General features: G+C 42.4%; 1 protein-coding gene across 2 annotated transcripts; it reads right to left on the reverse strand.

Moving 5' to 3' along the window:
* Window positions 1-417: 417 nt before the first annotated feature.
* Window positions 418-25,491, reverse strand: PSAT1 (phosphoserine aminotransferase 1). 2 transcript variants are annotated; one of them, XM_030567568.1, is made up of 9 exons: window positions 25,354-25,491; window positions 20,528-20,588; window positions 18,967-19,036; window positions 17,888-18,093; window positions 16,615-16,787; window positions 14,754-14,923; window positions 10,361-10,489; window positions 8,958-9,095; window positions 418-2,236 (listed from the first exon to the last, which is right to left on the reverse strand). In XM_030567568.1, the coding sequence occupies exons 1-9, from the start codon at window positions 25,411-25,413 to the stop codon at window positions 2,122-2,124; spliced, it is 1,122 nt and encodes a 373-aa protein (XP_030423428.1). In that variant the 5' UTR covers window positions 25,414-25,491; the 3' UTR covers window positions 418-2,121. The 2 variants fall into 2 exon arrangements, with proteins under 2 accessions (XP_030423428.1, XP_030423429.1); XM_030567569.1 differs by lacking the exon at window positions 20,528-20,588 and having other exon boundaries at window positions 25,354-25,436.
* Between the last annotated feature and the right edge of the window lie 979 nt (window positions 25,492-26,470).

The following is a 26,470-nucleotide window of genomic DNA, read 5'->3' on the forward strand; positions in this document are numbered from 1 at the left end:
GAGGGGAGCTAGAGGGACCTAATGGTGGACAAATCCATCAGCAACAGCCCACCAAGGTGGGCTGCCTGCAGCAATAATAGTTTATTTTACGGCACAGGAGGGGAGTCTCTGCTAGCAGAGAAGGGCTGCTGAGCTGGGGCGCGATGGAAAGTGCATATTTATTGAAGGAAGTTTGCACACGAGTGAGTATGATGCTGGGACTTTTGGAAAAGGAAGTCTGAAAAGGAACTTGGTGAGTGGCATGGGCAAATGCTCCTGTCAACAGCAAATGCCAATCTGAATGGAAAGGTTCAAACTATTCAATATGCAAGATCGGGACTAAAATACTATCCAAGTGTATTTACTTCTTATTTCCTCACTAAAGAAGGAAAAAAAATAGTCTGAAAGGCCTCAAAAGAAAACAGATGCATTGTTCACTCAGTGTTCTGTTATAAGACTTTATTTTCTCCACAAATTAAACAAATAAATTGACAATGAGTTCTTAAAACAGCAGTCATAAAGCTACTACCTATCAATTGGAATTTAATTCACCGGTGATGTAACTCCATTGACTTCAGTGAAGTTACACAGGGATGAAGTGGTCCATCATTAAGATTATTAAAGCTTTAACGCTGTTCTTGGCACTACATAAGAAGCAAAAGCCATATTCCTGCCCCAAAGAACTTACAGTCTGAACAAGACAGAAAAATCAAAACACAATTACATTAGGAGTCCCAGATGACAGTGTTAACAGAATCATTTGTTCCTTTGTTGTTTTTGTTTCTACAAAAGGCTGCTGGCATTTTTATTGGCATTGACTAGTGACTGTGGGCTATGCAGAACAAATAAAGTTTCAAGGAAAAGTTGTGTGTGGAAAGAAGGTCCCTGAAACCTGGGCTAGGGAGGGAGTTTTAGGTGTCCAGGAAAGCATGGATTAAAGGCATGTAGGTAAGTGGGGGGGGGGGAGCTACAGTTCTCTCTGGCAGAGTGAAGGAAACAAGATGGGAGCCAAGACTTACACCAGCTGGATTTGTTCAGAGCCCCACATGTAAGATGAGAAGGCTCATGTCATGCAGATGATGAAGGAAGCTAATGAAGCAACTAAGGAGGAAATATCAGGCAAGGGAAACTATTTTAGCTCCTGTGATCTGGACTGCTAGGGAGCAAGATGGGATTGTGGTCAATCGGTAAGGAGGAGGAGGAGGAGGAGGAAGTAATCAGGTGTTCCATCGAGTAAAACTCGAGAGTCCTGTTTAACAGAGGGTTAAATTAAAAGGAGGGCAGTTCTTGTGGGGAGGGGAAAACACACACAAAATTAAATACCCTACACTGGTTTCAAATATAAAACGCACACAGAAACAAACATCTGACACACTGATTTTAGTACATACGAGTATGTGTCTTGTTACATCTCTAAATGATAACACAAATAAAAGGCCTAACCATACAAACACTTACTACAATAATGTTTATCACTATATTGAAGTCAGTGGGACTCCTCATGCTGTGAGTAGGTCTGAAGTTAGGAAATGCCAACATCAGTTTCTCCAAGGACTATGGAGATACATTCTTGGAATGTATTTGACATACCAATCAAGTATTTTCAATTACCATCAGTTCTAGCCTCATGTGCGTATTCACAGTATTTATGAAATTCTGTTTATAGAACCAAGCACTACTGAAATTTAGTGAGAACAAGGCATTAATTTGGAAAAAAAATGATTTTTACAGTTACAAATAAGAGTAACAAAAAACAAGATTTTTTTCCACACAACTGGGATAGCTTATGATCACAATTATATCTGTGTAAATCCACAGTAACGCTTGCAGCAGTGTAACTAAAATCAGAATCTGAGCTACACAGATTACAATACTATCCACCGTTAGATTGCCAATAAAGTTATTTCCTTTGCAAATTTAGGGACCAATCCTGTCAGGTATTGAGTGTCCTCAACTTAAATGGAAGTTGAGGGTGCTCAAGATATTGTAGGACTGGGCCCTTCATCCTTATTTAGTTACCTACGATAGGTATATGAACTAAAACAAAATTCTTGTTTGCTAAAGTTGTGCATTTTATGCAGCATCACAATAAATGTCAAACCCTTTATGTTTTATTTCATATATGTGCAGCATTGCACTAATTCATGCACACTCATGCTGATGCATCTGCATGAAGCTTCTCATGAACGTTGCAAGCTTCTGAACATCTTCTATTGTCACAGCATTATATAAAGAGGCACGTATTCCTCCCACAGATCTGAATTAAGAGCAAAAAACAATTATTTTTGTACATATCAGTAAAGGTGTGCTTACCATTAACTACACACATCTATCTTCCCCTCCATATATGGGGGATAATTCAAATTCATGGGAACGAGGGTATGTCTACACTATGGGATTATTCCGATTTTACATAAACCGGTTTTGTAAAACAGATTGTATAAAGTCGAGTGCACGCGGCCACACTAAGCACATTAATTCGGTGGTGTGCATCCATGTACCGAGCCTAGCGTCGATTTCTGGAGCACTGTGGGTAGCTATCCTGTAGCTATCCCATAGTTCCTGCAGTCTCCCCCGCCCATTGCAATTTTGGGTTGAAATCCCTATGCATGATGGTGCAAAAACAGTTTCGCGGGTGATTCTGGGTAAATGTTGTCACTCAATCCTTCCTCCGTGAAAGCAACGGCAAACAATCATTTCGAGCCCTTTTTCCCTGGATTGCCCTGGCAGACGCCATAGCATGGCAACCATGGAGCCTGTTTTGCCTTTTGTCACTGTCACCGTATGTGTACTGGATGCTACTGACAGACACGGCACTGCAGTGCTACACAGCAGCATTCATTTCCCTTTGCAAGGTAACAGAGACGGTTACCATCTGTATTGCACCGTCTGCCATGCCATTGTAAATTGGCGATGAGATGATGGTTATCAGTCGTTCTGTAAAAGCAGGAAAGAATCCTGTGGCACCTTATAGACTAACAGACGTTTTGGAGCATGAGCTTTCGTGGGTGAATACCCACTTCCTCAGATGCAAGTCGTTCTGTACCATCTGCTGCTGTCATGGGTGCTTCTGGCTGGCCTCACTGAGGTCGGCCGGGGGGGGGGGGGAAATGGGAATGACTCCCCAAGTCATACCCTTCTTTATGTTTTGTCTAAAAATAGAGTCAGTCCTGCCTAGAATATGGGGCAAGTGTACTAGAGAACCAGAGAGCACAGCCACTCCGTGTCAGAGCCCCAGAGATCCCGCAGAAATGATGAGCTGCATGCCATTCTAGGGGGTGCCCCTGCAACAACCCCACCTGTTGCTTCCCTCCTCCCTCAACCCTCCTGAGCTACCGTGGCAGTATCCCCCCATTTGTGTGATGAAGTAATAAAGAATGCAGGAATAAGAAACACTGACTTTTTAGTGAGATAAAGTGAGGGGGAGGAAGCCTCCAGCTGCTATAATAGTCCAGGCAGGACATTAAAGGGTGGCGAGGGAGAGGAGCCCAGCCTCCCACTGCTATGATAGTCCAGGCATTACAGAATCTTTTCTTTAGACAGGAAACGGGAGAGGGGCTGATAGAGCTCAGCCTCCAGTTGCCATGATGAGGATGGTTACCAGCCGTTCTGTACCATCTGCCAGGGATGACCGGGAGTCATTCCCATTTTTACCCAGGTGCCCCTGGCAGACCTCACCAAGGCCAGCCAGAAGCACTCATGGGATGATGATGGTTTTCCACCATTTTGTACCATCTGCCATCAGGAAAAGAAGGGGAGGGGAGGCTGCTGTTCAGCGCCGCAGCACCGCGTCTACCAGCAGCATGAAGTAGACATACGGAGACACTGAAAAATGGCAAGAAACGATTTTTTTCCCTTTTCTTTCACGGGGGGGAGGCGGGGGTAAATTGACAAGATATACTCTGAACAACCCCGGACAATGTTTTTGATCCTTCAGGCACTGGGAGCTCAGCCAAGAATGCAAATGCTTTTCGGAGACTGTGGGATAGCTGGAGTCCTCCGTACCCCCTCCCTTCCTCCATGAGCGTCCATTTCATTCTTTGGCTTTCCGTTACGCTTGTCATGCAGCACTGTGCTGAGTCCCTGCTGTGGCCTCTGTCTATCATAGCCTGGAGATTTTTTCAAATGCTTTGTCATTTCATCTTCTGGAACGGAGCTCTGATAGAACATATTTGTCTCCCCATACAGAGATCAGATCCAGTATTTCCTGTACGGTCCATGCTGGAGCGCTTTTTGGATTTGAGACTGCATCGCCACCCATGCTGATCAGAGCTCCACGCTGGGCAAACAGGAAATGAAATTCAGAAGTTTGCGGGGCTTTTCCTGTCTACCTGGCCAGTGCAGCCGAGTTCAGATTTCTTTCCAGAGCAGTCACAATGGTACACTGTGGGATACCGCCCGGAGGCCAATACCGTCGATTTGCGGCCACACTAACCCTAATTCGACATGGCAATACCGATTTCAGCACTACTCCTCTTGTCGGTGAGGAGTACAGAAACCGGTTTAAAGAGCCCTTTATATCGATATAAAGGGCCTTGTTGTGTGGACGGGTGCAGGGTTAAAATCGGTTTAACGCTGCTAAATTCGGTTTAAACGTGTAGTGTACACCAGGCCTGAGAGGCGACATTCCAATTTTTGAACTGTCCACGCAGCTTCCTTTGATGTCAATGGAAGCCAAGTATCTATTTTAGCTACTTATATGGCCTCCATTATCCTAGTGTTTAAGCAACTTTACAATCTTTAAATGTATTTAATCTCAACACTCCTATGAGATACAGAAGTGCTATTAACGTCATTTGAGAGACAGGGAACTAAGAAACAGAAAGATTACATGAATTGCTCAAAGTCACACAGAAAAGTCTCTGGTGATGCTGGAAACTGAACGCAGGCTACTCAAGTCCCAGGCTAACCTCTTTATCTTCCTCTCCTAAGTATGTACATAAGAACGGCCATAATGGGTCAGATCAAAGATCCATCCAGCCAGTATCCTGTCCTCTGACAGTGGCCAATGGCAGGTGCCCCAAAGGGAATGAACAGACAGGTTATCATCAAGTGATCTGTGCCCTGTTACCCAATTCCAGCTTCTGGCAAACAGAGGCTAGGGGCACCAATCCTGCCCATCCATAGCCATTGATGGACCTATCTTCCATGAATCTGTCTAGCTCCCTTTTGAACCCCATTATCGTACTGGCCTTCACAACACCCTCTGGCAAGGAGTTCCACAGGTTGACAGTGCATTGTGTGAAAAAATACTTGTGTGTTTGTTTTAAACCTGTTACCTATTAATTTGATTTGGCAGCCCCTTGTTCTTGTATTATGAGAAGGCGTAAATAACACTTCCTGATTTACTTTCTCTATACCACTCATGATTTTATAGACCTCTATCATATTCCCCCTTAGTCGCCTCTTTTCCAAGTTGAAAACTCCCAGTCTTATTAACCTCTCTTTGTACGGAAGCCGTCCTATACCCCTGATCATTTTCCGAACCTTTTCCAATATATATCTTTTGTGAGATGCACACAGTATGCACTGTGCACAGATGCACACAGTATTCAAGATGTGGGCATACCATTGATATATATAGAAGCAATATGATATTTTGTGCCTTATTATCTATCCATTTCTTAATAATTCCCAACATTCTGTTGACATTTTTGACTGCCACTATACATTGAGTGGATGATTTCAGAGAACTATCCACAATGACACCACTCAAGAAAGATCTTGGAAACAGGTAATTTAGACCCCATCATTGTATATGTATAGTTAGGATTATGTTTTCCAATGTGCATTACTTTGCATTTATCAACACTGAATTTCATCTGCCATTTTGTTGCCCAGTCACCCAGTTTTGTGAGATTTTTTTGCAGCTCTTCACAGTCTGCCTGGGACTTACCTATCTTAAGTAGTTTCGTATCATCCACAAATTTTGCCACCTCACTCTTTACCCCCTTTTCCAGATATTAATAAACTATGTTAAATAAGACTGGGCCCAGTACAGATCCCTAGGCACATCACTATTTACCTCTCTCCATTCTGAAAACTGACCAATCCATGAGAGAACCTTCCCTCTTATCCCAGGACTGCTTATTTTGCTTAAGAGCCTTTGGTGAGGGACCTTATCAAAGGCTTTCTGAAAAGCTAAATACACTATATCCATTGGATCTCCTTTGTCCACATGCTTGTTGACCCTCTCAAAGAATTCTAGTAGATTGGTGAGGCATGATTTCCCTTTACAAAAGCCATGTTGACTATTTCCCCAATAAATTATGTTCATCTGTGTCTGACAATTTTGTTCTTTACGATAGTTTCAACCAATTTGCCCAGTACTGAAGTGAGGCTTACTGGCTTGTAGTTGTCAGGGTCACCTCTGGAGCCCTTTTTAAAAATTGGCATCACATTAGCTGTCCTCCAGTCATTTGGTACAGAAGCTGATTTAAATGATAGGTTACAGATGACAGTTAGTAGTCCTGCAATTTCACATTTGAGTTCCTTCAGAACTCTTGGGTGAATACCATCAGGTCCTGGAGAGTTATTACTGTCTAGTTTATCAAGTTGTTCCAAAACCTCCTCTAATGATACCTCAATTTGGGACAGTTCCTCACATCTGTCACCCAAAAAGACTAGCTCAGGTTTGGGAATCTCCCTCACATCCTCAACAGTGAAGACTGGTGCAAAGAATTCATTTAATTTCTCTGCAATGGCCTTATCTTTGAGTGCCCCTTTAGCATCCGATCGTCCAGTGGCCCCACTGGTTGTATAGCAGGCTTCCTGCTTCTGATGTATTTTTAAAAATGGCTATTACTTTTGGAGTCTTTGGCTAGCTGTTCTTCAAATTCTTTTTTGGTCTTTCTAATAATATTTTTACACTTCATTTGCCAGAGTTTATACTCTTTTCTATTTTCCTCATTCGGATTTATCTTTCACTTTTTAAAAGGATGCCTTTTTCCCTTCTCACTGCTTCTTTTACTTTGTTGTTTAATCACGGTGGCTCTTCTTTAGTTTTCTTACTATGTTTTTTAAATTGGGGTTTACATTTAAGTTGACCCTCTATTATGGTGTCTTTAAAAAGTTTCCATGGAGCTTGCAAGGATTTTATTTTTGGTACTGTACCTTTTAATTTCTTTTTCATTAACCTCTTTGTTTTTGTGTAGTTCCCCTTTCTGAAATTAAATGCTACAGTGTTGGGCCACTGTGGAGTTTTCCCCACCACAGAGATGTTAAATTTAATTATATTATGGTCACTATTACCAAGCGGTCCAGCTATATTCACCTCTTGGACCTGATCCTGTTCTCCCCTTAGGACTAAATCAAGAATTTCCTCTCCTCTTATGAGTTCCAGGCCTAGCTGCTCCAAGAAGCAGTCATTTAAGGTACCAAGAAACTTTATCTCAGCATCCCTTCCTGAGGTGATATGTACCCAGTCAATATTGGGATAGTTGAAATCCCCCATTATTGAGTTTTTTATTTTAATAGCCTCTCTAATCTCCCTGAACATTTCAGAGTCACTGACACCATCCTGGTCAGGTGGTCTGCAATATAGCCCTGCTGCTATATTCTTATTTTTCAGGCATGGAATTACTATCCATAGAGATTCTATAGTACAATTTAGCCTTACATGGAGTTTACCACCAGCTTTGGGCTGCATTCCCAAGCAACCCGACTCCAAGATGACCCAGTCCCAGTGCGCTGGGGGCCACTACCAGCCTCACACCATCCACCGGCACCTCTTAACAGTTTCACGGCCTCTTGCTCCTCCGTGCCTGTTGGCTTTCCCCTAGCCCTTAGTTTAAAAACTGTTCTACGACCTTTTTAATTTTAAGCGCCAGCAATCTGGTTCCGTTTTGGTATAGGTAGAGCCCATTCTTCCTGTATAGGCTTCCCTGCTCCCAAAAGCTTCCCCAGTTTCTATTAATTCTAACCCCCTCCTCCCTACACCATCGTCTCATCCACACATTGAGACCCTGCAGTTCTGCCTGTCTAACTGGCCCTGCGTGTAGAACTAGAAGCATTTCAGAGAATGCTACCATGGAGGTCCTGGACTTCAATCTCCTACCTAGCAGCCTAAATTTGGCCTCCAGGACCTCTTTCCTATCCTTCCCCATGTCATTGGTACCTACATGTACCACCACCACCAGCTCCTCCCCAGCACTACACATAAGCCTATCTAGAGGTCTTGAGAGATCCGTAACCTTTGCACCAGGCAGGCAAGTCACCATGCGGTTCTCCCAATTGTTGCAAACCCAGCTATCAAGGTTTCTAATGATCGAATCACCCATTACTAATACCTGTCTCTTCCTAATAACTGGAGTTCCCTCCCCTAGAGAAGTATCCTCAGTGCAAGATACCACAACTTCATCTGGGAGGAGGGTCCCAACTATGGGATCGTTTCCTTCTGCTCCAGTTGGATGTTCTCCTTCCAAGGCTTTCATCCTCCTCACCAGCACAGATGCTGTCAGACCGGGGGTGGGACCATTCTACTGTGTCCCAGAAAGTCTCATTTATATACCTCCATGTCTCCCTTAGCTCCTCCAGCTCAGCCACCCTGGTCTCCAGAGTCCGTACATGGTCTCTGAGGGCCAGGAGCTCCTTGCACCAAATGCAAACATATGCCACCAGCCCATAGGGCAGGTAAGCACACATACTGCATTTGTTGCAACAAACTGGATAGCTCCCACTCTGTTGCTGGACTTCTACATCCAATACAACCCTTTTGCCCAGCATGTTGCCTGAATAACCAGACTGGGAAGAACTGCCAAAGGACTTAGATGGTGAGAACAGGGAGGAAGTTTTCCCTACCTTCCATGCCCAAAGAAGCAGCAGCTCCTATTACAACCTCAGAACTGCCAGTCCCAATACTCCCACTCAGATGATAGTGCTGCTATAGTACTGGGGGAGAATGGCAACCATTTTGCCTCATTTTGCACAGGGACCTAAAAAACTTATAACAAATGAATTCATCCCGGGCTTGTACTTACCGATGTCCTTTCAGAGAGATCATATTCAATTCCACAGCTTTATCAAGGAATTTCTTTTCCAACACTTCATCACCCTTAATATTGCCAATGCGGAATGGAACATTCATTCTGCTTCGGCTCTTTTTCTCCACAGGGCATCTGAAAAATATAATTATTACATTTTGTCCTTAATCTATGTTCTTTTTTAATCCATCTATGGAAGTTATAATGGATGTATTTGCCTGAGTAATCACGTTTGCATTTGTCTTCAAGCTGAAGAAATGATTGGTCACCACAGCCAGACATTTTATGTGAGTCACAAAATGTTTCTCGGGGATTGAGCCTGTTCTCACTGAAGTCAATGGGGGAAGGCGGGGGGAGTCGGGGGAGACACTCACTTTTACTTCAATGGAGCAGACTTAAACCTCAGTCACTATACTGCCAATGAGATGGATAGGCTGAAAGCATCAGATATTACAAAGAGGCTATATATCTTTTCCATATGAAGGCTGCAAACAAACAATTTTCATTGAAAATCCCCCTCTAACTTTCTCCTATCATAACTAACTTGGAAAACTGGTTAAATCTGAGAATCTTTAGTTTTATCCTGAAGGCAAAATATTTCTGCAGAATTTGAATAATATTCGCCAGCCAGTTTGCTACTTATTAAACTATCAACTTTTGTCTAACATTGGGTCCCTTCAGCTCATAAATAACTAGTAACCCTCCAAATCTGCCATAATGTTAAATTTCCTTGAAAAACACTTTCAGATGTATTTGATGAACATTAGCAAGTTATTTTTTAGGCCTGATCTTCCTCCTATTCATTCCAAAGGGAGTTTCTAGACATTGATTTCTGTAAAAAGTAGGATTCAGCATTATGGGTGAGTATGAGCATGTCACTCACTGGTCCCTGGATAAAAGGACAGAGGAGAGTTTAGCACCATTTCTAGACTGTACAAAGAGTTGGTGTGAAGAAGAGATTGGGGTGGGGGAGCACATACTGCATCTTGTTAGAATATTAAAGCCCATTTTGGCATGTGTATTTTGAATCAGCCAAAGTACTTTCAGGGACATCGGCTATCTATACCAAATGTAGGTTATAGCATAAAAGCTTCTGCCCATGCATCCCTTACGGTGCAGAGATGGACTGCTTTTTCCTAGGTACTGAATTTTATGTTTAGACGAGAGCTCTTCATATGGTTCCGCAATTGAGCTGTACAGGCTAAGATTTAAATAACTTCCCATCCCATTGCAACAGATTCAGATTCATCCTTGGACATTGACCAGAGAAAAGGAGTTTAAGGTAATGCTTGTGCTCATTAACTCCCCTCCCACTGCCCATGATTTTAGCATTTGGAAAAAGTTTTAGCAGCACTCTTAATGTTTTAGTTTCAAAACCAAGACAAGTTATTGCAACTTACACATAGAATCCATTAGATTTGTCAATAATGTCATAAATCATTTGTGATTTGATTGAACTCTGTTTATCCATAGCTGGAGCCCCACCATTGTTCTTTATCCATTCCAGGACCAAACTCATGATATAGATACTGAGGAAACAAAAGAAAACATTATGAAGTTATATTATTGAAAAAAATAGAAAAAAGTAATAGTCAGGTTTCATTCTGAAAATTTCTCAACAATTAAGTGGAGATATAGTATTGTTTTTAACAACTTACACATTTAGCATCTGGACCACGTTCCCAATAATGACAACTTCAAATCAGGTGAAACTTCTGGGCCTAACTAGAGTAACTGTTAACTTCATAAGCGACAAGTCTGCTGGATGTAACCTAGTTCCTAGTGGAGTTTTCTCCATAAAATAATTGCACCACCTATTGACAGATGCTGTAGTCTTTACCAGGGCATGACTCCCATAGACTTCATTTGGGCATTTTGCCTCTGTAAGGACTGCAGAACTGAGACTAACTGGCAATTTCAGTAGAGAAATCTCAGGGAGACCCAGGACTGCAACAGCAGATGGTGTTATAAACCCAGTGCTATTACACTGACTAAGCTCTATGGATGATCTTGCATTGTACCTGCCTGCTTTATGCCAGAAATCTAGTCTTATTTTCATGACCATTAAACATACGTCCATGACCCCATTGCCATCTAAAAAGTTATTTTTCACAACAAACAATTATCCTTGTGGTAACAATAAATATTTTATATTTATTAATTCCAATTCAAATCCTAAGCACAGAGCTGGAAGCCAGTTGATTTGTAGCCATGTGAAATCAACAGTCTCAAAGCCAGTTACTCAGTATTATGTAAAAATCTCCAAAGTCTTTTGCCTTTCTGCTTTGGCTACAAAACTCTGCTTGTTCAAGTTCAGGCATTTCCCACGACTACACCACTTTACATAAACTGTTCACAAGTTTTCATGGCATATTTCCAAAATGTTTGCTTTTACTAATCCTTCTGTTACAGTTTCCAAGGAAGTTCTTAGACATTACCCTACAAATCTCTCTTATAGATCTACCAAGAGATTGTTTTAACATCACTACCTTTAATTTCCCCTTGGATGCTAAATCTTTAAACACTTCAGAAACGCATTGTGGAAGGAGAGAGGTTATGGACTCCCTGTTATAAATTAATACAGCAGCTTATGACTTTGAGGGCTCAGCCCTGCAATCTTCATGACAGCAAAGTGTCATTTATCCCTATGCAGAGGTCTATGCATCACCTGAACTCTATTTTGAAGATTTAAGTGGTGTATAGCCTTTCCACTGGCCGACTGCATAAGGATAAATTTTGCAAATAGCTCATACTTACCCAAGTCTGTGGGGCAACTTAGGCAAGTAAGGTTTGGAGGTCTGAGCCCTAAGTGATGCTCTTAAACCAGTCAGGAAGAGAAAATCCCCTACCCTTCTGCCATGCCAGTCAAAAGGATTTGGAGAAGCTTTAAATATAAAATAAATCCTTGGAACTGAGAAATGAGATTTCTCCAGCAAATTTGCTATTAATTTTAGCAGAGGAGCTTAGTGTCAGAAAGTCAAGACTCTTAGTGTCAATAGGTTAAGACTATCAGCATCACATTAATTTCATTCAATGTTCTGCTAAGTGGCTCATGCAAATTCAGTTAATAATTTCCTGCCTATTTGCCAGCTAGCCCTAAAACAGAATAGGGAGAGGCAGAAGGAAAGGAAAGAAGCTTTGCCATTTCCTTACAGAACAGAACAGGCATCCTAAAACCAAGCCAAACACATCTGTATCCTGCCAAAATTTAGGTCAGTATTAAACACTGATTCTGGAACATCCTCCAAAGTGGTTCCACTGGCATGAAGTAAAACCTGGCCAAGTACTCGGTGGTAAGAAGGAAGAGACTTTGGATCAAGGTGACTGCATTTCCCACTCCAATTGATGTTATTAATGGATATGCAGTTATAGCTGAAAAGGCACTTATATTAGAAACAAATTATCACCAATGACTGAAATTTCTCAGTGTTCTTTTCAGCCCAGAAATGAATTTTTGTTTGCATCTCAAATGTGGAATCAGCACTGTTGAGTTCCAAGGTATGGTGAGTTTCTTGTTTGTCAAATGGAAACACTTTTGCATTTGAAAAGCCATGAATGGCTTGGATTTAAAACTTGGCATGTCCAAATACATAGTATTCAGTACAGAATGTGTACTTTGGCAAGCAGGAAAATAAGTGGTTACAAAATAAAGGTTTTTATTCAGCCAGTAAAAAACAGCCTACTAAGCATACACAGCACACACAGTTAAGTAAACAGGGAGAGCAAACATGTAAATACATGTACAAAGACCTTTATATTGACACGGTCAACCCCCCCTCCTCCCCTGAACAGCCTGTCCAACTTTTAAGAGGACTTCAGGAGGGACTCAGCAGGAGGTGCCATCTTTGGGCCCCAGTACCACCAGTTTCAAATGTGCATGCTCCATAGGGTGCAATGTACTTTGGAGTACAAAGCACCAGAGCCAGAGTCTGAAACGAACGTACAGTCTAGATTTAGTGCTCCATTAATAAATATAAATATAAAAAGTCATATTTCATTTCAGTGATTCACATTAAGTTACAGTGCTCACATCACTGGTAACTTGACCCACTGCACATATATACTAAGTTAAGGCATTAAGGTAGACCCCAAATACAAGGATTATCATGCCTATGATATATACTGAATGTTCGATTCGATACGGCCCAATCCTATTTATGCTGCAAACAATGCTGAAATTCCTGACGTGGAAAAAAACAAGCCATAAAATTTTATTAGTGTAAGTTTTGAACCAAAGGATTTTGATCTTAAAAAGTTGTGTACTCTTTCCAAAAAGTTTCCCAAAAAACAGTATTCCGCGGTACAGGGCATACACTTTTTTTAAAGTGAGTTTTGGATTAGAACAATGGTTGTATTTTATTAAATCACCTTTATATTGCACAAACTGTACAGGAAATGCTTCCAATCCCACTGAAGTCAATATAAAAGTTTTACTATAGATGAGGCAGGATTGGGCCTACATGTCTTTTGAATCTTCCACTAGCAAAGCCTGTTTTCGCTACTGTCAGCAGTTCAGTGTCATTATGCAATAGCTGTGGAAGAGCAAGCTGTATCTTCATCTAGTCACAAAATTGCCAGATACATTCTGATTCTATGATCTTGATTGCTGTTGATGATTATGAAGCAGAAAGAAGAGTTTTATTTCTGGATGCCAGATTGATCCTGAAGTGGTAATCGGTGCAAATTTACTATGAAAAGCTCTGACGGAGAATAAATACAAGATCACCAAGATGCTAGTTTTTGGACTCTTGACTACAGTTTCACTTTAACAGCTATTGCAGTAAATGATGTTGCAACAATAGAAAATGTTTTAGGAAAATGTCATTTAAAAGAATAATTCTCTGCCATCAACGTTTTCCAGCAACAAAGATACAGAGGGATTCAGTTGTGCAGGATGCACTTTGAAAGGAAGGCCCGAAGTTGTGTTTGCTGAAGGGATCCTCCACACATAGCTACCCTTCTTCCTCCACTCATCATACAGATAAGGGATCAGCCACCTCCACAGTACCATTCCCCACTCCCAGAGGCTACATGGGAAGGAAGGAGGTGCAATGTAGAGGTGAGATATGCATTGTCCCCTCCACCCTGCAGGGGGGTTCACTGCTTGAGGTATTCCATGGGCAGGGAAAGGGGGCCCTGGATGTGCTGTGGAGACAGAAGGTCTAGGTGTAGATGGCTCTGGCCTTCGGTATGTCGCTGGGGATCTGCATGCTCTAGGGTCTGAAATGCTGGCTGCTCTGGCAGTTAAAGGGAAAGTGGAATAAGTCCTGGCCTTTGAGGGAAGGTTTTGTAGGAAACTCCATGCAAGGAACTTTGAGGAGTTTCCAACTCCCTATGTAGGTTTTTTCCCTCTGTGGATATTTGGGCCTTAGGTTTGTCTGCTGAAGATGGCAGCTAAATCAATCTGGACTGACTGACTGACTGACAATAAAAGACTAAGGACCAAATTCTCTCCTTGCATCATCTGAGGCATCACCACTGAATTCACTGGACCTACTTCAGTTTATGGTCAGCACAGAATTTGGCCCTAAAACTGCTATAGCGTGGAATTATCATCTAAAAAGTACATACTGTATAATTTCTTTCAACTCCCTCCTTCAACCCTGATTTAAAACACAAGGTTGGGGCTTACAATAGTAGTTCCCTCACTCGAAGTCATAATGATTTGATTTACTGTACTTTATCCTCCAGCCTATTTGTGACCTGGTAACAAAATGTACATTCAGTTTCTGAAACCTTTTCTGACAACAACAGCAGATGCCAGCCTAGTAGTTTGCTGGAGGAACAAGTTACCTGTAGCATGGAGGAGTGTTATATAATGAGCCATTTCCTGCTTGTACTTTATAGTCCAATACTATAGGGCATTCTTCGAGTGCAAACCCCAGCAAATCCTCGCGCACTATTACCACAGTTACTCCAGCACAGCCAACGTTCTTCTGGGCACCAGCAAAAATGACACCAAACTTTAAACAGAAAAAAGGATTTTCTTAGAAGCAATGACTTATTCAGGAATATTATATAGTTATAAGCTCTGTCTCTTTATAAATTTCAAGACATATGCAGTGTTATCTGAATGGCTAAGAAAACATACCCCAATTTTTGAGGAGTGGAGGAGGATCATTTTGATTTCAGGGGTCACTTCCAAATTTCAGATAATCTACATTTTCCTTTGTTTACCAGTACTGTCAAAATTAAATATCTTCTTTCATCTGAGGCAGTTCACTTCAAGAACCATCTCACTTTGTCTACCAAGGGTCCATCCAGTAGCCACAAATTATTCTCAGAGAAGCCTGTCTCCATCTGTTAGTACCCCAAAACAATTTGCTTGAAAACACATAGCAGCATTTTCAACAAACCCCCACTGGTCCAGAACTGGCACCCTATAATCTCTAGCTACTCAAAGGGAAGTAAAGGAATGGAGACTCAATGAAACCCAAATAGGAGATAAACTATTTGACCCTACTTTCCCCTGGCACAAGTTGCAATGGACAGTCCGATGCCTATGTTTCACTATAAGTGAAAAAGTGCACAAATCAATAACACTTCATACTTCCATAGTGTCTTTCATGCAAGAATATCAAAGCATTTGAGAAATACTGGTAAGTGTCATATCCCTGTTTCACAGAGAGAGAAACTGATACACAGAGATTAAATGACTTGACTATGGTAAAGACTAAGATTTTTGTCATGGTTATTTTTAGTAAAAGTCAGGGACAGGTCAACAGCAATCAACAAGATTTCATGGAAACCATGCCCTGTCTGACTTTTGCTGCTGCAGCTCCATGATTTCCCCTGCCACCATGATGACTGGGAACTCTGGGGTTCCCTCTCTGCCCAGAGCAGCTGGAAGCTGACGGGCATGCAGGGGGGCTGGACTTGCACCCACAGTGGCTGGGAGCTGCAGGGTGACCATATTTCCCATAGAGAAAACGGGAGACCCCAGCCCTTTGCCCTAGGTGTCTCCCTTTCCCCTGTGTGAGGCTGTTGCCCATCCCAGGAAGCCTGAGGCGGGCCCCCTCCAGAGTCTGTCACCTGTCCCTGGAAACTTGCAAGGGGGCCCCTGTCACTGGAACTCTGCCAGGGCCCTGATGGCTGCCAGCTCCAGTTCTACAGTTCCAGGGGCTGATGCAAAGAATGTCATAGAGGTCTCTGGAAGTCATGGAGTCCATGACCTCCATGACAAACGTAGCCTTAACTATGGTTATACAGCTTGTCCATGGCAGAGTCAGGGGTAGAATCCAGAAGTCCCGAAACCTCGTCCCCTGCTGTAACCACTTGAAGGAAAAGCTAATACTCAAGAGCCTTCAGCATCACTTACGACAATACAAACAACTATCTATCTTAGAGGATTCTTAGTGTAAGGCCATGATTGTCTCTCTTTTAATGTGGTGAACAGTGCTGAGCACTCACACGGCACTAAACATAAAATCTGACGTGTCCAATTCTTAGTGAACAAGATAGCACATTAGAGACACAATATTCAGACTGGAGTGTCTAATTCCTTATAAAAAGTACCTCAAAAAAAGGAGGCCTGTGCTCCAACAGCTTCAGTGGGAGTGGAGAATGCTCAACACAGTCCAGCCACCTTTTTGTCTAATCCAAGTTTGAAGATATTGGACTGCACTTTGTAGAGCAAGCATGTTTGATACTGTACCTTGGAAACATCTACTGGTCTGGACAAGAAATTTGATGACATATCACACACCAAGGCTGTTCCTTTGACATCAGGTACAAAGTCAAACTCCACACCATGAACAGTCTCATTAGCACAGTAGTAGACATAAGAGGCATCCGATCTGAGATTCCAGCTGCTTGTGTCAGGAATTTCTGATACAAATAATAAGAGGAGAAACAAAGGTTACCGAAAACAGCTAGAATCAGCACTCTGATTTTACTGGTGTGTGACTTTACTTTGGCACTGAACTTTAAATTGCTATTGAGAGTGGTTTTATTACACTAGGTAACAATAGTTTTTGCCAGCAACAAATCAAATTCACCTGTAGTCTAGGTACAAAAAAAAAGCCTTCTGCCCTGAAAATGAAGAATAATGTACCCATCCCTAAAGCCTCTAGTCTGAAGAAAAAGGAAAAACTCCAATTAACTTTAACGGGTCCAAGAGAGCTCATAACATTATAGACAAAAATTAGGAAACAACAGGATGATGTTAAAGCCACAGCTACACTTGCAGACAGAGCGCTGAGAGTTAAACCTGTCTTTGGAGAGTGCAGTAGGGAAAGCACTGCAGTCTGTCCACACTGACAGCTGCTTGCACACTGGCGTGGCCACGTTTGCAGCACTTGCAGTGGCACTGGGAGCTGCATTGTGGGCAGCTATCCCAGCATGCAAGTGACTGCAACATGCTTTTCAAATGGCGGGGGGGAGGGAGATGGGACGGAGTGTGACAGGGAGTGTGTTGTGTGTATGTGGGGGGAGAGAGAGTGGGTTTTAGGGGAGGGGGGCTAAGAGCATCCAGTTCATCTCCCTGTCAAGACAGGATTGTTACCCATCACACAGTTTCTAGGGGCTGCTCAGTCTAGTTTTAAGAAGTCCTGAGGGATGGGGCTTCCCTTCCTTCCTCAAAGGAGGATATTGAACAGTCTAATGGCTCTCATTGTCAGGCAGAAAGCATAGCTGATGTTGGCAGTTCAAAAAAGGTTAAAACATAAGAACAGCCACACTGGATCAGACCAAAGCTCCATCTAACCCAGTATCCTGTCTACCGACAGTGGCCAATGCCAGATGCCCCAGAGGGAGTGAACCTAAAGGTTGGGCACTCAAGTGTTTAACTGGTTCTGTTCAGTAACCTCACAATCATTTCTGGAATGGTTCAAATGTGGGAGAATTGTTCTGCTAGAGCAACTTGAAAATCTTGTTAGATGTGACTACCTACAAGATTTTCAGACACAGCAAGCTAAATGTCAACTTACTTGTGTAACTTCCAAGTTTAGGATGAACAATGTTCACTTTGGCATATTTCTCTGCCTCCTTAGCTGCCTTTGCTGACCAAGCTCCAGTAACCACATAATCTGCACATCTTCCTTCTTTCAGTCCAATAAGGTTAAGTGGAACAGCACTGAACTGACCAGACCCACCCCCTTGAAGGAAGATGACTTTGTAGTTTTCTGGAATATTTCTGTGTAAAAGAAGGAAATTAGTTTTCTGTTTCAAACAAAATTATGTACAGGACTTAGTACACTCTTTGCTGCTACACTTGCTGCAAAAGTCTTATGAAAGTTATACAAGTTTTAGATAGGGTCATTTCAAAGACATTAAAGCAAAAAGTTAACAGTTTGGTATTGGTTTGATCTAGGTATGAGGAGCCATATCATTGGTCAATACAAAACATTTTAAGATGGTCTCACAAAACATTTTAAGATGCTCGTTTCCGACACTAACAATAAACAAAGCCATTCCCTAGTACTAATTTTACAGTAGCATGTATAAACAATAAGTAAGATGGTGTATACGTACAACAGAATTAATGTTCATGAATGGATTTATTGTTAGTCTCACAGAAAAATCATATTTTTCCATTTCTTTTAATATATAATTTCAATGTCAGAAACAATCCGTTTAGAAAAAAGAATGGACTCCTGAAGGCAAAAGATTTACAGATTGGTCTATTGTTACGGTAGATGTATGCTAAAAGTGTACAATTAATGAGCTTAAGAGTAGAGTTTAACTTTAAGAGACCAAATTTTTAAAACGTGCATGTACAATTGTATCTAACAGGATCGCTGTCGTTTAGGAGGTCTATATCCATGACAGATTGGAGTTTTAAAAACATGCTATTTTGAGTTAATAAGATTGTATAAAAGCATATGAAAAGTTTCTTAACCTAATAAAAACCCTTTAGGCATACTCAGATAAAACAAAAACTAGCAAACGGAAGATCAATTTCAGTGCCAAATTTACATATTTTCTTATCGCCATAGTATCTGAAAAACAGGTGCTTTGATGTGAAGGGCTTTCACGTTAATCATAGTTAAAAATACCCAAAACTTACAGCAATTCACGTAAGAGATTTTCAGCTGTGTTTATAATTTTTGAGAAATCAGATGTCCTATGGCTCATTTCTATAGGGTAGAAAAAAAGAGAGAGATAATGTGAAAGAAAACCATAGCACAAACTTGACTTTATAAAACAGCTGGATAAGCAGCAAAGCCTTCTGTAAGCCACTTGTCCCCAATATAAACCACAATGCTTAATATTTTAATAATACTTTGCTCACATAGTTCCCAACTCAGCAAAGCACTTAATCACATTCGTAAGTCCATCCCTAATTCAGCAAGCAGCCGCTCCAAAACCCACTAAATTCAATGAGAGCCTTTCCACTGAATTCAATGAGCACTGGATCAAGCTCCAAGACACTAATGCATGCGTTTAAGTGCTTTGCCGAGTCAGAGCATGGTGCCTTTCCGCTGAAGAACATGAACCATACTAAAAAGGCTGGTATGTATTATTCCCATTTTATAAAAAAATAAACTGAGACAGAGACATTAATGCCCAATTTTTCAAACATGGAAACTTAGCCGAGTAAGGGGCTGCATTTTCAGATGTGACATGCATCTGCAGCTCCAGTTAAGTTTCATCCCACACATGGGTGCACTACACCTCTGAAATTCAGAGCAATTTTTAAGATAACTAAAGATGGCACTGACCATCTAAATTTGAAATCTGGTGCCAGGGATTTGCCTAAGACCTCAAAGCAGACAGTGGCAGAATTTGGATTAAAACCCAGGTCTCCAGCCAGACTCCCAGGCCCATGCTCTAACTCCCTCCCTTTTAATTCTGTTTTTGGTAACAATCCAAGTATATTTTCAGTATAGAGCTGCTCTGTAACCAAAGTGTAGTTTTTAAGAGGCTTCTTTGTTCAATAATCCTGTTGAACAGCTAAGAATCATTAATATTAATTCTCATTATCAGACCTGTACTCACTATTTGTAGAAGTATATGACTTATTACAAAATAAGGTCCTGATCCTGTAGAGCAGGACTGCTAAGTGCATTGCATAAACTTTTTCTTTTCTTCCTTTCTTTGTTGTTTGTTTTGCAAGTTTGGGCTCTGAACAATGAAACGAACATGCATATAGCACAAAAGACAGCAAACAAGACACCATATTTCCTTCTTAAATATAAACGTGGCTTCATATAAATTTGGAAGATTTATACAATATAGATAAATATAATATAGTGGCATCAAAAAGGCATTTCTTCTCCACTGACAAAATTAATGAACAAACATCTTTTGCAAAGATCCAGAAGTACTAGCTATGATTTGTTGTGTTCCTTGATTCTGGGCCTCAGTGTGGAAGCGATAAAATATAAAATATCTCTGTCCACATGTCACTTCATAACCTTCTAGTGGATGATTGTATTCTTCTCTACACTAATGTGTAAGCAGATCCTCAGGACTCAGATACCTTCCAGAGGTTAAAGGGGTAAAATTTTAAAAGGAAATGCGACACTTGATTGAAATCTACAGCTCAGAATTTCTTATATTTATTTCATAATCCAGCTAAACTTCTAAACTCCGTAAAACACAGAATAATTTTTAAAAAGCCTTACCAAGTACACTTATACCAAGTCCTTTGTAGTCCACCAATTCTTTTTGTGCTTCTAGCAATACCTATCCCCCCCGCAAAAAAAATAAAAAATAAATCAATTTGTCATCATTGTGTGCCAGTGTTGAAGCATAAACATCCCAACTACTGCAGATTGTGGCAATGTGACATTTCTCAGTCCATTATAAAAATTACTGAAATTTCAGATACTACTATAACTTCACCTTATCTACAAGCTTGTCAGATGATGGGATAATCAAATCATGTGCCCAATGTGAGTATTCTTCATCTCAAGTCATAGTTCTATGGCTCAGTATCCAGATTATTACAGTGTTTGCATGGTTTTGCTGGACTTTTCCACCTCCTTTGTGCTGATTTAACACCACCAAAACTTAGAGCATATATTAGCGCCTTCTATCTGTAGATCATCAATAAAAGCAAATTGATATTATCTACAGTATACAGATGGAGAAACTGAGGTTGAGAGTTATGACCAGAAGCAAACTTGTGAATTCTGGGTGGCTTACCTGGAGGCAACTTAAAGAGGTTTGATTTTTCAGAGCACGGGTGCTCAACTCTTCCTGATAATCACCTTTCTTTAAAGGTGTCTTCAGTTGGGCACCCAGTAAATAAATAAATAAAACGATGTGCCCCCAAACAAAAATCACTGGTCACTTTTGAAAGTCTAGGCCTAAGTGACTTGATGCCCCAGCATGTCCTCTCCTGTTGCTATCATACACCAGTGATCTGCACTCAGGGTCTAACCATTAAACCATGTTGCCCACAAGTGGAATAATTCTTAGCTCACAAACTGAAAATAATATTCTCTCTGTCTCCCCTCAAAGGAGAGTGAAGAACTCAACAAAGAGCTCGCCTTGGCAAACATAAGCACATCATTTATGAATTTGCCAAGGAATCATACACTCTGGAGAACTGCACAAACTAAGTGTGATGCATGACCAGAAAGGGTTATGCATCCTGCAGGATGAATGACTCAAATTCAACCCTTAAAGAAATATGGGGAGATAATGTTGGTGTGTTTGTGTATTTACATATATATTGGTAGGGGTCAACAAAGTAATCAACAGTCCCTGTCTATGCTGTATTCTGTTAATTCAGAGATCAAAAGAACATCTTAACATTTAAATGAACTGTAAACATATGATGTCTGTATTCATCTCTCTTTTAAATGTATAGCAAATCTGCAAATGTTGGAAAGACAGGCAATTGTGTCAGGGGTGGTCAACCTGAGCCTGAGAAGGAGCCAGAATTTACCAAAGTACATTGCCAAAGAAATAAGTCAGCAGCCCCCCACATCTGCTCCCCCACCTACCCACCCCACTCCCAGCACCTCCCACCCACCAGCAGCCCCACCAATCAGCACCTTCTCCTCCTTCCCCAAACCTCCTGATCAGCTGTTTCATGCTCTGCAGGACACTCTGGGTGGGAGGAGCAAGGGCATGGCAGGCTCAGGGGACGGGGCAGGAAGAGGTCGCGTGAGGGCAGGGCCTGTGGCAGAGCCAGGGGTTGAGCAGTGAGCACTCCCCGGCACACTGGAAAGCTGGCGCCTGTAGCTCCAGCCCCGGAGTCGGTGCCTATACAAGGAGCTGCATATTAACTTCTGAAGAGCCACATGTGGCTCTGGAGCCACAGGCTGGCCACCCCTGCCTTATGTTAATCTGTGTGAGTAATTACCGGGTGATGCTTAGGAAGTAAGCCTACTTCAAAGTCACCCTGGTTGCCTATTGTTTACCCAGGACTCTATGGTCAAGTGGATGTTAGAACATTGTATAAAAACCCTTGGGTCCTGATCCTATCATCTCAGATCTGCTTATGCTTCATTAGGGGAAGTTTGAGTCATCAGACTGAGATCCCAGTTAAGCCGATACACCCTGAATTTGATATTTGGACATTGGACTATGACCTATGGGCTAAATTCTAAAAGAACTCTTTGCAACTACAAAGCTCACCATCTCTGCTATGAATCAGAACCTCAGTAATTGAACTCATGTCTATGAATGTTGATCTTTTAACCATGCTCTCTTCTTCTTTAATAAATTTTACTTTAGTTAATAAGAATTTGCCATAAGCGTGTATTTGGGTACCATCTGGAATATTCATTAACCTGGGAGGTAATGCGTTCGATCCTTTGGGATTGGTAGAACCTTTTCTTTTGTATATGATGAAATAAGATTTTCAGAATCCCTCATCAATCTTGACCTGGCTATCTGGGTGGAGGACTGAGGCTGGGTTACTTTAAGGGAAACGTGTTGTTGGGTTCTAGGCAACCAGTGAGGAGGTGAAAAAGCTGTTTGTGCTGGCTTGGTAAATCTAGAAAACTGGAATATCCCCCAGCTTTGGGGATTGTCTGCCTCATTCTTTGCAGTTCACCCTAATTGACTGACCTCAGCCGGCTCCCCTGGGATCCCTGTCACACGAAGCAAACTGCCTTCCCAATAAGAAATCTGCATGACCTGTTGAGGGTACCAGGTGGTCACCACCTGACTGATCTGGAAAGAGTGTCACTTTTGATAGCTGCAGACTGAACTTTGGACTAATGGACAGCACATGCAGATTGGCTCAGGAGGAAAAAAATTATCAGAACAAGCAAGATACAAAACTGTTATGTATTAGTAACATTGTTTTGGGGGAATTTGTAATTAAAAGGGAGGGAGGGAGATTACTTTTACAAAAGAATATGCTTCTTTGTCTCTCACATAAATGATCCCCCTCTCTCAAGTCTTAAAACAAAATGTGCAAAAGTCTACAGCTCCTGGCATTCCTTTGTTTCGATGGGAGTTTGGGGAATGCAAGGAAAGCAGGATTAGACCCTACTAAAACTGAAGTGAAACATTCCATTGTAAGAGTATTGCAATTTCCAAATAAGGGGGGCAAAAACAAACTAACGAATTGTAGAGCCTGATTCTGTCCTCCCTCGCTCACAAAAATTGTCCTTAGTCACACAAGTAATCCCATATAGTCACATGACTACTAATACTTCGCAATTAAATGACTGCAGGATTAAACATTAGAGCAGCACCAATGAAAGAGTGCTTTCCTGGCTAAATGCTCTGTTAGAAAAGACAAGTTTATTTGCAATATAACCTACAAAATATTTCCAGAGAATTCATTAGATGCCGCTCCATAGACTCCTGACTTTGAGAAACAGCAGCAGCTACGTAACAAGAATGTGTTAGAACAAATCCAGACACAAAACTCCTAAAAACAAAAAATGCTGACAGTACGTAACCATTGTGTGGAAAATTGGAAGCTTTAAATTAAAGCATGAGCCACTCCTCCACCCAGATGTAATTGGATAACTGATAGCTGCTGATGCAACTTTCCAAAGGATTGAGTCTATACTTTAGACCAGGGGTTGGCAACCTTTCAGAAGTCACGTGCGAGTCTTCATTTATTCACTCTAATTTAAGGTTTCGCATGCCAGTAATACATTTTAACATTTTTAGAAGGTCTCTTTCTATAAGTCTATAATATATAACTAAACTATTGTTGTATGTAAAGTAAATAAGGTTTTTAAAATGTTTAAGAAGCTTCATTTAAAATTAAACTAAAATGCAGACACACACCCCCCCCCCCCCCGGTGGCCAGGACCCAGACAGTTTGAGTGCCACTGAAAATCAGCTCACGGGCTGCCTTCGGCACTCATGCCATAGGCTGCCTACCCCTGCTTTAGACATTATCATATTTTCCATATAAAAGCAATTAAAGACTGCTCCTTCACTTAGCTTGAGCTTTAATTTGCTGTAGTTACACTAACGAATCTGCAAATACTTACCTCCCATACTGAAGTGGTGTATCCAACAATTAACTACAAACTTATCAGTTTTTGCAGTTGGGAGAACTAGATTACTTTGACCTTTTCTTTTCCCCAGTAGGCAAGTTTTATTTCTAGAAAGAAAACTCATTGGTGTGTTAATAGTATGCTTTTTTTTTTAAGCTTAATGTTTCACAGTCTGCAGATCTGTAATGACAATAACCAAATTGGCACCCACCCCTTTTTGCAAAACTGCAATATGCCACAAAAAACTGACAGTGAGAATTACCTAACATGCCAATGAGTTATACCTGAAAGCAATGCACTACGTCTCTAGCCTTGGAACAAAATTAATTACAGATGACCAACATGCTTCAGGTTTAGCAGCTAAGGGAAGAGGACTAGTAGCTACCCACTTGGGTTAACAGTAAAACAAGTCACTTGCAATGCAGGCATTGCTTTAACCGTAGGTACTGGAGCGAGCAGCCCGAGAGGGGCGCTCTCCGTTAACCACAGTCTGAGTTTCAGGAGAAAGATCCCTGGTTTCAAACTAGAGTTTGACCTATCACATTCCCTGGTAACACTGACCCCCGGCAGGTCTCCGAGCCTGCATCTGCGGTGCCGAGCTGAGGATACTTTTAACAGGAGAAGCAGCCGGCCGGCCAGCCGGTGCCAGCACACCCGCAGATTTCTCTGACTTCAGCCGCAACCAGCCTCTGCTTTACCCATTTCAATCCTCACCCCTCCCTTTCCCCCCAGGGCGCACCGCGTCCCCAGGCCCGCGCTGAGCGATCGGGGCGGTGCGGGGGACAGGGGGCTGCCAGCCTGAATCATCCCCAACCCAATTCCGGACGAGCCGGATTTGCCCCCGTGCTAAACGCCGCTGAGTCCGTCTCCCCCCGAGCGCTCCCGCTGCAACAGCGTCTTGTTCCATTCCCGGGGGCGGCCGTGCAGGGGGGGCTGCTTTCCTCCCCCGGCCAAGCCCCCGCGCAAACTCCCGTTCCCAGAGCGCGCCGCGCCAGGCTACCGCAATTCCCGCAGCCGCGGACACTCACCGAGCGCGGCAGCTTAGCGGGTCCCGCGCCGAAGTTAACCACCTGCCTCTTCGCCTCCATGGCCGAAAGATGCTGCCCCGGCCGCCCGCGGGCCCAGCCAGAGCACAGGGCAATTATCACACTCAGCGGCCTGGCTTCCTATTGGCCCCTGTCACACGGGTCTGTTTATACCCGCGCTCCGATTGGCCGCTAGGATGCTAGTAGCGCAATCATTGGCCCAGTGGCCACGAGCCCGCAGCGTGATCGCCCCCCCTTCCCCCAAATGCAAGGTAGAGCCGAGATTGCGACATTGTGGCGCCGTAAACTGGAGGCGGCGAGGAGGCTGCCTGGGAGGACGGTCTGCGAGTCAGTGCTTGCCCTAGTCATGCTCCCCTGCATGCCGCCCCTTCTATTGGCTACTCCAGGCACCTGCTTCCTTCGCTGGTGCCTGGAGCTGCCCTGGTCAGGATTCTGGGGGAGCCTCCTTTCTTGGAGCATACTGTCTCCAGGGCAAGAAGCTTACACAGCTTTGACCTTCCTGGGTCTGACCTCGGAGCATTTAGCATTCCCTTTTCACACCATGCACTTCCCACAGCGAGTCTGCACAGGCAGGGCTTCTGGGGAAGCCAGAGGGCCCTGCACCCATCTCTTAACCAGTGTAAAACAGACATAAGAACGGCCCTACGGGGTCAGACCAAAGGTCCATCTAGCCCAGTATCTGTCTACCGACAGTGGCCAATGCCAGGTGCCCCAGAGGGAGTGAAGCTAAGAGGCAATGATCAAGTGATCTCTCTCCTGCCATCCATCTCCATCCTCTGACAAACAGAGGCTAGGGACACCATTCTTTACCCTTCCTGGCTAATAGCCGTTTATGGACTTAGCCACCATGAATTTATCCAGTTCCCTTTTAAACATTGTTATAGTCCCAGCCTTCACAACCTCCTTGGGTAAGGAGTTCTACAAGTTGACTGTGCGCTGCATGAAGAAGAACTTCCTTTTATTTGTTTTAAACCTGCTACCTATTAATTTCATTTGGTGACCCCTAGTTCTTGTATTATGGGAATAAGTAAATAACTTTTCCTTATCCACTTTCTCAACATCACTCATGATTTTATATACCTCTATCATACCTCTATCA

This window comes from Gopherus evgoodei, chromosome 6 (assembly GCF_007399415.2).
Source record: "Gopherus evgoodei ecotype Sinaloan lineage chromosome 6, rGopEvg1_v1.p, whole genome shotgun sequence".
Classification (NCBI taxonomy): domain Eukaryota; kingdom Metazoa; phylum Chordata; order Testudines; family Testudinidae; genus Gopherus; species Gopherus evgoodei.

Excerpts from the sequence above, each read along its gene's own strand:
- PSAT1 (XM_030567568.1), bottom strand. The coding sequence starts at position 25,413 with ATGGAGGCGAAGAGGCAGGTGGTTAACTTCGGCGCGGGACCCGCTAAG. Across the intron at positions 20,589-25,353 it reads CCGCTAAGCTGCCGCGCTCG|GTATTGCTAGAAGCACAAAA; the intron begins GTGAGTGTCCGC and ends CGGGGGGGATAG. Across the intron at positions 16,788-17,887 it reads TAAACTTGGAAGTTACACAA|AAATTCCTGACACAAGCAGC; the intron begins GTAAGTTGACAT and ends TATTTGTATCAG.